Source organism: Hakea prostrata, chromosome 6 (assembly GCF_041222555.1).
Source record: "Hakea prostrata isolate BN-2017 chromosome 6, UWA_Hpros_2, whole genome shotgun sequence".
Classification (NCBI taxonomy): domain Eukaryota; kingdom Viridiplantae; phylum Streptophyta; class Magnoliopsida; order Proteales; family Proteaceae; genus Hakea; species Hakea prostrata.
In genome coordinates this window covers 26,111,936-26,127,024 of record NC_142605.1, presented here as the reverse complement: position 1 = coordinate 26,127,024, position 15,089 = coordinate 26,111,936, and the positions used below count along the sequence as shown (strand labels likewise).

At 34.7% G+C, this 15,089-nt stretch overlaps 2 protein-coding genes across 2 annotated transcripts; one reads left to right on the top strand and one right to left on the bottom strand.

The window, feature by feature from the left end:
* Positions 1-4,424, top strand: LOC149012939 (pentatricopeptide repeat-containing protein At2g15820, chloroplastic-like). The gene is given in 3 exon segments (XM_089159819.1): positions 1-683; positions 2,070-3,932; positions 3,934-4,424. Coding segments are annotated over 3 exon segments (2,505 nt in total). The 5' UTR covers positions 1-71; the 3' UTR covers positions 3,964-4,424.
* Positions 4,425-12,509: 8,085 nt separating this feature from the next.
* LOC149012938 (11S globulin seed storage protein 2-like) lies at positions 12,510-14,358 on the bottom strand. The gene is made up of 3 exons (XM_089158821.1): positions 13,854-14,358; positions 13,020-13,749; positions 12,510-12,927 (listed from the first exon to the last, which is right to left on the bottom strand). Exons 1-3 carry the CDS (start codon positions 14,047-14,049, stop codon positions 12,771-12,773), a joined length of 1,083 nt encoding a protein of 360 aa, XP_089014947.1. The 5' UTR covers positions 14,050-14,358; the 3' UTR covers positions 12,510-12,770.
* Positions 14,359-15,089: the final 731 nt, after the last annotated feature.

The following is a 15,089-nucleotide window of genomic DNA, read 5'->3' as shown; positions in this document are numbered from 1 at the left end:
ACCTCTTGGATAAGGGCTTAGCAGAGGGAGAAGGAAACGGTAAAATCTAATGTTAGTGGCCAAATGCTTCTATGGAGCTAACTTCCTCTGTTCTCACCAGCGTCACCACCTCTTCCTTCTTCTTCAATTCTAACCCTAACTCCACCCCTCTTTCTCCTTCCATGTGCACATCCTTCTCCTCTTCCATTAGGGTTATTCGCTCCCTTGCTTTCTCACCTTGTCTCCGAAATCTTTACTGCGAAGTCTCTCCGCTAACCATCTCACCTTTCCGCCTTACCCGTAAGCGCAACCACAGCTTATCGATCGTTTTGCCCACTTTAGCTTCTCCTGCTTCTACTGCATCGATACAGCAGTTATCGGCAGAGGATGAGAGGGTTAGAGTGGAGGAGAATAGGGATTTTGATGGTGAGAGTGAGAAAGAGGTCTTTGATTTCGATTCTGGGTCGGCAGCCAATGATTTGAAGCATCTGAAGTCGCCTTCCATTGAAGTGAAAGACCTGGAGGAGTTCCCGGAACATTGGAGGAGATCGAAGTTGGCGTGGTTATGTAAGGAATTACCCTCACATAAACCGGCAACTCTGTTTCGGGTACTTAATGCGCAGCGGAAGTGGATGACTCAGGAAGATGCAACTTATGTTGTTGTTCATTGTATGAGGATTCGTGAGTATGAGGCTAGTTTCAAGGTAAGCTGGGTTCTGTCTTCACCTGTGAATGATTGCTTGTAGGATTCTTATTTTTATTACTGAGCTGAACGGTTAATCATCCTGTAGTTTTTTTTTTTTTTTCGCTTTGGGTTTAAAGAAAACGGATGAAGCATCTGCCAGAACTAAGAAGTGTAACGATTCTTTCAGCTTAGAAACTACATTTTGGTAATAATTGGGACTGGAACCAATTTCTAGCTTGGATACTAATGTATCTATCTGTTACTAAGAAAACAAACAGTGACAACTAAGCCCTATCCTCCAACTAATTGGAGGTTCATAATGTAAGTTTCCCACACCCTGTAGTGATGAGAGCTTTATGCATTGGGTATGCTCATTATTGGTCAAAATGCATAGCAAGCACATGATGCTTGGATGTGTAGGTATGTTCAGTCAGGAGCACTATGAATGGGGACACCTTCAGAACATTTCAGCCATTGCCCAAAAAGTAAATAAATGGATGACAACTTTCTGAAGGCATAGATGCATTCCCTGCATGGTAGTTTTTTATTCTGACCAACACATCATCTTGATGGAATTTGGGTTTGAATTTTAAGCCATAGATTGAAATTTTACCAAGCTGATTGTGATTCCTTTTGTAAGAAGAAGAAAAAAAACAATGAAAAAAACTAGTGCTCTGCACTTTGCCTAGGTTTCTGGGTTCCTATTTCTTGTTGTTGCCGATTTTATAGTTTACAACTGTCTAGGTGGCCCTTGTTAAGCCTTTGTTGTTCGCTTCACTTTGGCTGGGCTTTTCCCTTTGTTTTCCTTGGATCCCCCCCCCCCCCCCTTTATTCTTTTTCCTTTGTTAGAATTTAGTTATTCATCCAACAATAAAAAGCTCCAAACCAACGCTTTGAAGATCATTATTAGTATGGAGAAATCTGGCTCATCAGGACACTGCATTTCTCAGATTTGCACATAATCGTGAAATGTACTATCAACGGATCAGTTGGAGACACTTTGTGTTTCATTTATTCCTTCTTCAACCAGGGCTTCAATTCAGTCTCCTCCTTTCACATAGAATACTTGTGTGTGCTTTTCTATATGATCTTGACAGACAAAGAAGACAATGTGCTACTCTAACGTTCATTCTGTTTCTCTCAGTTCCCAGAAGAAGCATAAGGTCCACCTATTTGCAAAAGATGTTAGAAAGGTTTTAAATATTCTTAACCAGTTTCCTTTTTTATTTATTTTTTAAATAGACTATGGCTAATTGAACAAAATCTGAGGTTTTATTTACCTTTTAGAATACACAGACTCGTGATGCATCTTCTCTCTAGTGTCATACATTTTGTGCCTTGAATTAGCTTATTCTTGTAAAAGAACAGCTTTATAGCTTTTTTCCTCATGTGGGTCTAATCTCAGGTGTACAAATGGATGACCCAGCAGCATTGGTTTCGATTTGATTTTGCACTTGCTACTAAACTGGCAGATTTCATGGGCAAAGAGCGAAAATTTTCAAAATGTCGTGAGATATTTGATGACATAATTAATCAGGGTAAAGTGCCCAGTGAATCTACCTTTCATATCCTGACTGTTGCGTATCTTGGTGCGCCTGTTCAAGGTTCCCTGGAGGAAGCATGTAGCATTTACAATCGCATGATTCAACTTGGAGGTTACCAGCCGCGCCTAAGTTTACACAATTCTCTATTCAAAGCTCTCACTAATAAACCTGGAAGTGCCTCCAAATATTATTTAAAGCAGGCAGAGTTCGTTTATCATAATTTGGTAACATCTGGACTTGAAATACACAAGGACATTTATGCTGGTCTGATATGGCTCCACAGTTATCAAGACACTATCAATAGAGAAAAGATTATTGAACTGAGGAAGGAGATGCAACAGGCAGGAATCAAAGAGGGAGCGGATGTTCTGGTGTCCATCTTAAGGGCTTGCTCCAAAGAAGGGGACACAGAAGAAGCAGAACGAACTTGGCTTAAACTGCTGAATTCTGTCCACAGACTCCCTTCTCAAGCTTTCATTTATCGAATGGAAGTCTATTCAAAGGTTGGGGAACCTATGAAATCATTGGAGATATTCAGAGGATTTCAAGAGCATGTGGGATCTATCAATGATGTGGCATATCATAAGATCATAGAGGTCATGTGCAAAGCCCAGGAAGTAGAAGTTGCAGAAATTTTGATGAGTGAGTTCCAAAATAGTGGTCTAAAGGTCCTTGTGCCATCTTTTATTGATCTGATGGCTATGTACTTGGATTTGAGCTTACATGTCAAAGTGGAGTCAACATTTACGGAGTGCCTTGAGAAATGCCAACCCAATCGTACTATTTACAATATATATTTGGATTCATTGGTTAAAATTGCTAATATTGACAAGGCTGAGGAGATCTTCAACCGAATGCTCAATGACGGGATGATTGGTGTCAATGCTCGATCATGCAATGCAATTTTGGCTGGGTATCTCTCTTCAGGAGACTATGTGAAGGCGGAAGGGATTTATGACTTGATGTGCCAGAAGAAATATGACATTGAATCTCCACTAATGGAAAAACTCGAGTATATTCTGAGCTTAAACAGAAAGGTAGTTAAGAAGCCCACGAGTCTGAAACTAAGTAAAGAACAAAGGGAGATCTTGGTTGGCTTGCTTTTAGGTGGTTTGCAGATGGAATCAGATGAAGAACGTAGGAATCATGCGCTCCTATTTTATTTCAATGAAAACTCTGATGTACATTGTGTTCTGAAAAGACATGTCTTTGACCTCTATCATGAGTGGGTACATTTTCATGCTAGGCCAGATGATGAGAGTGATGACATACCAAATCGATTTTCTACAATTTCACACACTTACTTTGGCTTTTACGCAGACCAATTTTGGCCCAAAGGCCGGCCCGTGATTCCGAAGCTCATTCATCGGTGGCTGTCTCCCCGTGTTCTTGCATATTGGTACATGTATGGAGGCCTCAGAACATCTTCAGGTGACATTTTGTTGAAAATAAAGGGAGGTAATGAAGAAGATGTTGAGAGAATTGTCAAGACATTGAAAACAAAATCATTGGACTGCAAGGTCAAGAGGAAGGGGAAAGTGTTTTGGATTGGTTTCTTGGGAAGCAACTCTGTCTGGTTCTGGAAGCTTACTGAACCTTACATCTTGGATGGGTTAAAAGATTTCCTAAGAGTGGCTGGTCACACCGAGGAAGCTAAAATGACTGAAGTCGAAAGTACCAGGTTTGACATTGAGTCTGACTCTGAGGAGAGGTCTTGTAACTACAAACAGTAAAAGTGATCCTCAGGAAAGCTAAGAGTGCATTAGATGCTAACATAATTGTACAGTTTTTTTTTTTTTGGTTTTTTTTTGGTATTTCTCAAGTGCAGAGCTTGAAATTGCCATTGTTGGATCTGAGTTGCATGTGTTACTTTCTGGGCTGGCTTGCTCATATTTGAGCCTTTAGAAGATGTCAGATGTCACTTGCTCATAGTTGCTTGGTCTTTCACCAAATCAGTCGAGGAGAAGTTAAAAGTAACCTGATTACCTTGGCAATATGGTTCTATATTAGTGGGTTGTCCGTTGATGATCCGAATTAGAGAATTCTTCATTTTCTGATGGCCAGGGCCCCTTTGGCCCATGATTCAAAGATGCTAGATTCTTTCATAAGTAGTCAAAGCAATGTTATTTTTTAGGGAAAATTTCATGGACACCCTAAGATAATTGCTCTCATTTTATCGTTGTTAGCCTAACTTACATTAATTTGGTGGTGAGTTTCATACAGGTGTTACCCGGAAAAGAAAAAAAAAAAAGAGATTGGAAGTGTTGATTAACATCTCTCGAACTTCATATAACTACATGTTCTTCGTGACACATAAGAAACTAGTCTTTCTGAAGCATCTTTGAGTTATCCCATTCGATATAGAATTTGAGATTCAAAAGGGATTCAAAAGGAATTCAAAAGTACTTGTGTAGAGAGTATGAAAGTATTTTATGTTCAAAATTTTTGTGGTCAGATTTACTTATAATTATTATTATTATTTTTTGGGTTACATTTACTTATAATTACATGGTTACAAGTTTACAAACTCAAATAATACAAGACTTAATTCAATCTGTAGATGGAGTTTCTATCCAAGATCGAATAGATCGATTAAAAACTCTTTTCTACAATAACAATAAAAGATGATGATAAGCATACATTGTTTAGGATCCATTGGAAACAAAGCGCATCGAAATCTCTTTATTTTTAGTCTCCCACTTGGAACGAACTTAAACTTGAAGTTGACTCTATAATTAACTTAATTTCATATTCACTGGGTTGATGGAATAACCTCTCTGAACTTAGCAAAGAATAATATGGTAATTATTAGGGTTTAGAGGAGTGACCTAGCATCCTTTATATAGGCAAACTTGTTAAATCATCCATCAAGATCTAACGGTCCCTATTAGCCTACATTAGTCAATCCATAAAAGAATTTTAGTAACTATATATTATCCATATCAGACCAATAAGGAATCTAAATCAAAATGTAACACAATCAATGAAGCTCATTTTATGTGGAATATTTTTATTAATAATCTAACATTTTCTTACTTTGGCTATATTGATTGTGATACAATCGAGTAAAACAAAACATCTCTTTAGTTAAAAAAAAAATTAAAAAAAAAAAAGAATAAACATGTTAAAAATATTTTGACATTTATGTGCACAACTTATATTGGTCTGATGATAATCCTAAAACTCAATCCCTTCACATAGAGTCTTAAATACCGAATCATGGCAATGATTGCACTTTTAAGCGACACAAGACTATCCATGGTCATTTAACTCTACTGAAATGGATGCAATATGGTAATGTGGCAACTAATGATACTTTGAGGATCATTCCTTTGTTGATTCAAATCTCTCACTTTATATGACTCAATGTCACGAAAAAATATATTTTATGGTTCCCACTAACCTGTAATTCAATGCCACGAAATTATGTACATTATGGTTCCCACGAACCTGTGATTTAGTGTTACGAAATTATGTACATTATGGTTCCCATGCACCTATGACTCAATGTTAGGAAATTATGTACATTATGGTTCCTACGAACCTGTGATTTAATGTCACAAAATTATGTTCATTATGGTTCCCACGAACCTGTGACTCAATGTCATGAAATTATGTACATTATGATTCCCACGAACCTGTATGTCATCTTTATAACTTAAGTTTAACTTTATGTATTATATGACACACTTCAAGGCTAATACATAAATGCATTAGCCTTTACATTTGCTTAAGGTTAACACATACATTAAGACTTACATAATATGCAACATGATAATAATGTTGAACACCCATGTGTCACTAAAGAACATTGTTGAATTTAAACAACAAATTATCAGTGCATATATAATATCAAGAAACAAGTACAGATAAAATACATTATTACACAATAGAGCAAAATATACAAACTCCCACTAAACAACCGCATCTAAGGATGCTCTTAAGCCCATAGTTACCACATGTCTATCAAAGACGTCTGGGTAGAGACCCTTAGTTAAGGGATCTATAACATATCATTTGTACAAATATGTTCTATTATGGTGTCACCTTATTTAGCTTTTTCCTTAGTGATCAAATATTTGACCATCATATGCTTAGATCATGTGATCACTTATTTCTTCTTGTTAATAAACAATACAACAAAATTGTGATCAAATATTTGACCATCATATGCTTAGATCCTGTGATCACTCATTTCTTCTTGTTAATAAACAACACAACAAAATTGTGATCACAATATAACTAATTGGCCTATCCACGATATTAAAATAAAACTGTCATTTATCTGATGAGATTATTTAGTCAAACAATTTAAGTAATTGCCCCATAACATGTAGCAAAGTCTACCTACATAATGGAATAAGTACTTATTCTTTATTTTGTATCTTTCACGATACTATCCCTCTTGTCATCAAGGAAAACAACCTAAAGTGGACTTTTTATTATGCTAACAATTAGCAAAGTCAAAATCTATATACCCTAATGCTCTAAGTTTGGAACATACTTGTAGATTAGCATATAATCATTTGTCTTTTTAAAGTACCTTGAAATAAGATATTTTCTTCAATTGTTCTGTTTCAGTATCTTTTATATGGCAATTATTATAAGCTCAGTGTATTTCCATTGAGAATTAAAACATTCTCAAGTCTGCAATATAGCATACTGAATTTCTTTAAATATAAATTATATATGCCCTTTGAGAAAGATCCAATAAATAGCATGATTGTTTCCAATAAATAGCATAAACAATCCATATGGTTTTCAATGCCTAGAACAAAGATGTCTTATCAATGTTTTTTATTTCATAATTCTCATATATATATATATATATATATATATATATATATATTGATCTACAAGGTTCTCAACAAAATCGAATGAAATCACAACATTATCAAACTTTAAGTACCACAGTTTGGACGCTTACTCAAAACCACAAATAGTCTTCTTGAGTCTACACCAAGATGATTAAGATCATCAACTACAAAACCCTCAGGCAAAATGATATAGGCTTCCTTATTAAAGTTTCCAATAAATAAATAAATAAATAAAAGTAGTCTTCATATCCATCTGGTATAACTCTAAAAGAATACTTAGAAGGGACAGGTGAGAAAATCTCACTAGTCAATTTCCTTTTCCTAAGTAAATTTTTTAACTGCAAGTATGGCTTTAAACCTTGCAATCTTTCTTCAGTTTTTTTATTGTTCTTATACACCCACTTACAACCAATGGGTTTATAGATTTTGGGCAACTTAACAAGTTTTCCAAACATCATTATGTCTCATCAACTATATCATATTTTTCATTGCACCCAATTATAAATCTAATTAAAGATTAAAGACAACTTTTTAGTAACTGGGTCAATCATAATGTCAATGTTATAATTATGTTCACTAAAATTAAATCAAGTAGTATGAGAATAAACTATCTTTCTTGGCTATATAAAACTCCATAAAACTAACTAAGAATCTACAATTCTAGTGTCTCGACAAAGATGGTAAAACAAGATCTAAGTAAGAAACAAATTAACAATGAATATCTTTATGTCCAACTTTTGCAATACTATATTATATAACCTTAACTTTGCAGAACAACTCAAATACTAAGATGATTCAAGTTAAATTTATGAATAATCTACAATAGAAAGGGAATCAAAGGAACATATTTGGAAAGGGACATGATTAAAGATATAAAAGGTTGTTATCAAGGCTTTACCTTATAAAAAATTCAGATAAAATAGTTTTTCTACCATACTCATCAGTCCTAACTATTATCCATAAGGGTATGATTAAGCATTTTAGTTACACCATTTTGCTTGGGACTGTCAAGTATAGTAAACTAACCAACTATATTCAAATCCTCCAAGTATTTGGCGAATGGACCCTTAAGCTATCCAACATCCTCATATTAGCCATAATACTCTCCTCCCCGATCATATCTAACAATTTTTATAACTTTTTCTTACTGTTTCTCAATTTCAATCTTAAAAACAAAAAAATCTCAAGAGATTCAGACTCTTCCTTAATTGAGTATAAAAAACTATATTAGGAGTGATCATCAATAAATATGATAAATAATAATTTATACATAAAGTGGCTGAATAATAACCACTATTTAGTCACTAGAACCGAATGAGACAAAAGAAAATCGAATTTTCAAATAAAAACCAAATAATCATTACTTTTATTCTCGCATTTGGCTAACCAAATCTTATACTCGATGCAACTTCTACTTACAGAAAAAATAACGCTCATCTCCCTTTTATAAGGAAGCTTTCATAAGTCCCAAATTGTTAGTTTGATCGAACTCTTTATCTTTAACATGAGTATTTTTATGAGTATTGATGTTCATAAGAACAAAGTTTCTTCTTGGAAAAAGTAATTGGTCTTTATAATTCCAACCTCAGGGGAGGATCCTAAGGGCTTTGATGAATAATAGCAGGGGTAATGAAGAGAAACATTAGAAGTCTTGAGTTTTATCTTGAAAAACAATCATCCTAATGAAATAATTCATAACTCCTCCAAAACCATCACACCTTATGATAAAGAACTCATCTTACAAAAATATACTTATTTCAACACTAGATGAAACTCAATATCTTTATGTTACTGCACTCAACAATTTCAAAACAGTGCATTCAATGAGTAAACAACTCTTCAAGTGTTCCTTGATGAACCTCTTAATGGACAGTAAGTAGACATTATTACTTTTCACATCTGTAGTGTAAATCAACTTTTGTCTTTTATACTCTTATTAGTCATATCCATCAATTTCTCAATAACTAAGAATGTTAATCATCTACTATTTTCATAGTAATTAATACAGACTCTACAATTTCTTAAAGTTTAACTTTATAAGAATCTCAATAATAATCATATTATTATTGTTGACATAAAATGTGACTAGCATCAAACAATGCATACTTTATTAGCACATTCTTACAAGTACATTATTAGAAAGAGCACACATATATTATAATGAAAACACCTTTTGATACAATTCATGATATACAGTTGTAATATTTCCTCACTATGTTAGCACATTAATGTGTAACTTATAAGTACATCACTAGGAATAACACACATATATCATCCTGAAAACACTTTTTGGCAGAATTCATGACATACAACTGTGATACTTTCTCACTTTGTTAGCACATTAATATTTAACTTATAGGTACATCACTAGAAATAACACACATATATCATCCTGAAAACACCTTTGGGCAGAATTCATAACATACAACTGTGATACTCTCTTACTTTATTAGCACATTAATATGTAACTTATAGGTACATCACTAAAAAGATCACACATATATCATCCTGAAAACACCTTTGGGCATAATTCATAACATATAGCTGTGATACTCTCTTACTTTATTAACACATTAATATGAAACTTATAAGTACATCATTAGAAAGAACATACAAATATATCAAAAAATATTCCACATATATAAGATGGGCTTCATTGATTGTGTTACATTTTGATTTGGATTCTTTATTGGTCTGATATGGGTAATATATAATTACTAAAACTCTTTTATGGACTGGCTAGTGTGGGCTAATAGGGATCGTTAGATCTTGATGGACGATCTAACAAGTTTGCCCATATAAAGGATGATAGGTCCATCTTCTAAACCCTAATAATTATCACATTACTTTCTGCTAAGTTCAGAAAAGTTATTCCATCAAGCCAGTGAATAGGGAGAAGTCTAGAGGAGAAGATCTAACATCAAGTTGATCATAGAATCAATTTCAAGTTCAAGTTTGTTTCAAGTGGGAGACTAAAGATAAAGAGATTCTGCTGCGCTTCATCTCCAATGGATCATAAACAAGGTATGTTCATCATCATCTCCAATTCTTACATATGATATCAAAGCCTACATAGAATATATTAAAGACCCATAGGAATGTTGAATGATGAATTTTGAGTTCTAGAATCAAACCTTTGCAATTTGTGAATTTTTTCTCTTGAATTTTCATCGAAACCATACGTTTTTTGTCAATAATTTTTTTTTCTAGAAATGATCTTGAAAAACCAAAACCACCACTACATAGATCTCAAAAAAAATGAAGAAATCGATATATTATGGGTCACCACCGGACTTCGGACGTGCCGACACACGTTGCCAGAATCCGACAACAGTTTTCTTTTTCTTTTTTCTTTTTTTAAATTTTTAATTAATATTCTAACATTTTCCACGTAAATCAACCATTTGTTCTGAATTTCCTGATCTTGAATATGAATTGATTTTGATTGTTACAAAAACAACACCTTGTTGTGATCAGAGTTCCACTTGAGTACTGGTCAACTTTACTAACTAATACTTTTTTTTTTTTTTTGATAAAAATTTACTGACTGTACAAAGGGTTATAGAACTGATGGCAGCACGCAAGAACCATTTCGTGAAACTATATTTAAACTTAGATTAGAAAGATAATGAAGGTTTCTCTTTCTCCTTTGACACTACATTTAAACGACAAATCCAATCGAAAGTGGCAAGTTTATCTGACTCTCCCTCTCTCTATTTTTGATAATATCTGACTTTCTATGTTGTGAGAGCCTAGAGCCTAGCTGAAAACATTAGTGTCGTAGTCAAATTACCTTCTATTCCTAGACAAGGTTTGCAATGTGTAAACCAAGTGAGCTCAAAAATCTTCTCTAGTGTTGTTATGTGTGATCTAAATTCTTTTACTCAATTTTGAAGATTGGATTGTATCAATATATTTTGAAGGATGAGCCACGAATTCAGATCAACTGCATTCGAGAAGTGTGTCCGTCCAAGTGTCTAGCAATTGGATGTCTTGTTCATGGTACTCGATTCTCCAAGAGGTGGATGTACGAACAGACACCCTAACGCAGGACGCATGGACGAACACCCTGCCCAAACCCAGAGAATTTTTAATGAACCAAATGATTTTGTTTTTCTTTTTTAAGGTGTGCAATGAGTGACTTATTTATCTATATTTTTGCATTAGAGTTTTAGGTGAAAGTTTGTAACGTTTGCATTTTGGTTGATAGTTTGTAATATTGTTCTAAGCATTATTTAGTGATTTCTATCCTAATCTTCTTTCGTACATAATAATAATTATTTCTTAGTCCATAAACATATCACATTATGTAATGATAGTTATTTCTTAGTCTGTTGACATATCACATCGTGTCAGTTGCTTTAGAAAAGTAATGTCATAAATAATTTATAGATCTAAATAGACTTGTAACCGGATTGGAATTGACTCGAACACACCACTATCTGAATTCGAATCCTATAAAAAAATTCGATCGGATATTCGACGAATAATTTTAAAGGTATCCGAATTTGAATCCAAGAACCTATCAGATATCCGGTTATTATTTGATCCACAAAATTACCAATTATTGGTTGCCATTTTATAAGTTCCGGTGACTATGATCTTAAAGAACCTGAGTTTCAATGAAGTAGTGAAGATCGTCCGGTTTGAAGATTGACCCATCAAGCACAACCAATGTATTCAAAGAGGATCTAATAGAGGAAGATCATTGGATTTGAGAGCATCCATCAAGCACAGCCAAACCATTGTCGGCCATTTAAGAGGAATTCAAGACAAACAAAGCCACGTTATTACTAGCACTATAAGAAACACGAGCCCAATGAAACAGAAGAACAATAAGAATTTGATGAGAAATCATCAATATAGGTACTCGAAGATGCAGAGCCACGTTCTTACCGGCGCCATAAGGTTATTGCTATTGTTTGTTAGCTGCCTCTGGTTGACGGTAAGTACTGAAACATGAGATTTTACCGTTTCAATTTTTTTAACAAACCCGTTTCGATTCTTCCCAAGCCAAAAAGAGCTAAAGAGCTTGAAAGTGCAAGTCTACATCCCAAAAGTCTCCTTAATCAGTATGCCTGATAAAGTCGCTATTGGAGTAGTGGAAATATTGAAAAATTATTTTTTAAAACCTTTTAAAAGTTGCTAGTGGAGTAGTGGTTATGTTGAAAAATTATTTTTTAAAACTTTTTAAAATACAAAAGACAAAGTCATTGATGCATGTGTGAAGTCACTCGAGATTATCCAAAAATATCAATTTTTTAAAATTAAAGTCATGCAATGATGTGAAAAGTGATTGTATCGAAAAATTTTAAAATGCATGAAAGAGAAAGGGGTAGAAACTTTCCTCAAATTCAAAATCATATTTGTTAATTAAATTTATTAAAAAATATATTTTTTATTTTAAATGAATAAAATATTATCCAATCTATTTAGCAAATATTCGAATTCGAAACTAACAGTCTTAAACAAATATGAAAACGAATTCAAAGATAAATTTCGATTATCCATTACCCATATAGATAATCCATCTAAATCTAAGCAACAATATTTGCCAACTTTCCATAACTCTTCTGCAAATTATTCAATACATGAACGTATAAGGAATAATAAACACAAGTTGACAAACTAATACTTGTCCCTCATTTTATGTGTGGTGGAAGATCTGCACGGAAGCACAACCCAGCTCCGCATTAGATTTATTATTCTCAATTAGAAAATGAGCCTCTCTCTCTCATAGAAGATCTACGACTTTGGTGCAGGAATTAAATTGGTTTTCTCGCTCATCTTTGAAGTGAATACTTCAACTTCGTTTGGAGTCAGATTCAGAGAAGCTTGAAGAACTTTTGGAGATAAAGCTTTCCACACAGATGTCTTCCCAGCCAAGTAACTAAAAACAGGCCTGAGAAAAGAAAAACAAACGAGTAATATTTCAACAAATGTCTCTATCATAAATCCAAAGAAACACAAAGAACAGAAGTTAAAAGTCCTTACTCTGTTGCTGTAATCACAGAAAAACACTCCATCCCTTCATGTCCTGCAATCTTAGAGACCACAAAAAACCTTGGCACCACAAACAAGTCGCCAGCCTTGACCATTTTGTCCAGAACACGTTTACCATTAATACCAACAACCTGTACATGCCCACTGCCTTTGATAACATAGCAAACTTGAACAGATGAATCTGGAGAGTATTCTGGTGCAGAAATTGCATTGCCATTAACACTTAGATGTTTGGCACCCAGACCAACTTCCTTCAAGAAAGGAAATTTTGCGCTACATAGAACGATCTCTCGCCCGCCGTTCTCAATGTTTTCGTCCGGTGTTGCAGTGTCTATGTTAAAGATGATCTCTTTCCTGTGAGACTTACTGGGTTGAGGCATGTCATCTTTTCCTTCCTCAAGCTTGATAAGCAGAACACCAGGTTGACTACCCACAATCTTATTTGCTTCCTTTTCATTCAAATCACAAGCTCTACTGACAAAATCTGTAGAGAAACCCTTAAATATACTCATAGCTCCTGCCAGAAAAAAATATGTGAAATCACCTGGACTGTGAGCCTTAGAAGTATCCCCTAAGAATACAACAATAAGTTGATCAGTCTCAGCATCATTGAACCACCAAGAGATGGAACCAAGTGGTACAGGTATAGTATCTCCTTTGACAATCTCCACCACCTTCTCTTCCGAAGCATTTGGCAATACAATCCCAACTCTTCCCTTTCCTATATTTCCGACAGTACAAAAAAAAATCTAGTTAGATATATACATCAATGAAGGATAACAAATAGAACAATCTTAATTTGAAGATTATAAGCAGTTAATTAACCTTGAATTACATAGCCAATTTTTGAAGAATCAGCGTAGTGGGGCAACGCTAGACCAAGAGGGTTCAGAACAAGCTTCCCGGCACCAAGCTTGGCCTGGGTAAGAATGGGGAACTGAGTACTTAACCAGGTATAGTAAGATCCAGCTTCTCCTTCAAAAGCGGTTTGGGCTTCCTTTGGTCCCAATTCTAACTCCATGGTTGCTTTTGGTTTCAACTGCTAGTTGATCAAACTCTTGCAGGTTTTCAAGAAAGGGTTGGTGGGTATGTCTAGAACGGAGTCTGAACTAATGTTGTGAGCTCTCAAATGGGCGTTTAACCCATATTTGTAGGTGAAGAGGTTGATGTTCAAGCCAAGGCATCAAAGTATCAGACACAGATCCATTTTATCTGATTTTTCCTTGTCTAAAAGTCAAGGGTTTTAAATGATCGAACATCGAAGTTTACATGTGCAATAGCAAAATAGAACACGTATGGCTCACGCGCAGTATTGGGTTGAGACAGATATTAAAGCTCGACGGCTCGTTTATCACGCACAAGTATCCAAAATATTTGCCAACCATACAGTTGAAAACTTGAAATCGAATTCTCGACCTTATTTCGATTTTGACCATTTATTGTGCCGTACTGTGTATTTAATGCACAAAACCCAAGCAAATTCCTAAAATAATGATTTTATTTTCTTTTTATCTTGGGATCCAGATCCTCTCTTGTCCCACGCTGCCTTCGATGATGTACATCAATAATTGTGGATAGACCATGCTTGAACTAATAATTAAGTAAACCTACAACAATTTGGATGGAGAGAAATCATACTTTTTGAAAATATACTAATTTTGTATCACAACCCTCTTTATGGTTTGACCCATGGCTACCGACACAAGGGCTAGATCAAACATTAACACAAGATTTCTCCATATGGCCACGTCAAGCTACGGTGGCAGAAGTCCTCAACAATACCCAAAGCATCAACAGGGAGATATTTCTAACTCATCCTAACATTATCCCTATTATTTCAACACTAATAACCCTGTCGGATCGTGACGATTCATGGTCCTCGTTGCTTTCTCCAAATGGAGAATTCACGGTAAAAAAAGCCTTTTCTGAGATAATCAAACGGCGCTTCTCTTTTTCCGAGAACCTTTATTCTGAGTGGTGGAAATTTTATTGAGAATTACCAATACACCCAAAAATTAAGGTTTTCTTCTAGCGGCTGTTGAATGACGGTTTACCAATTAG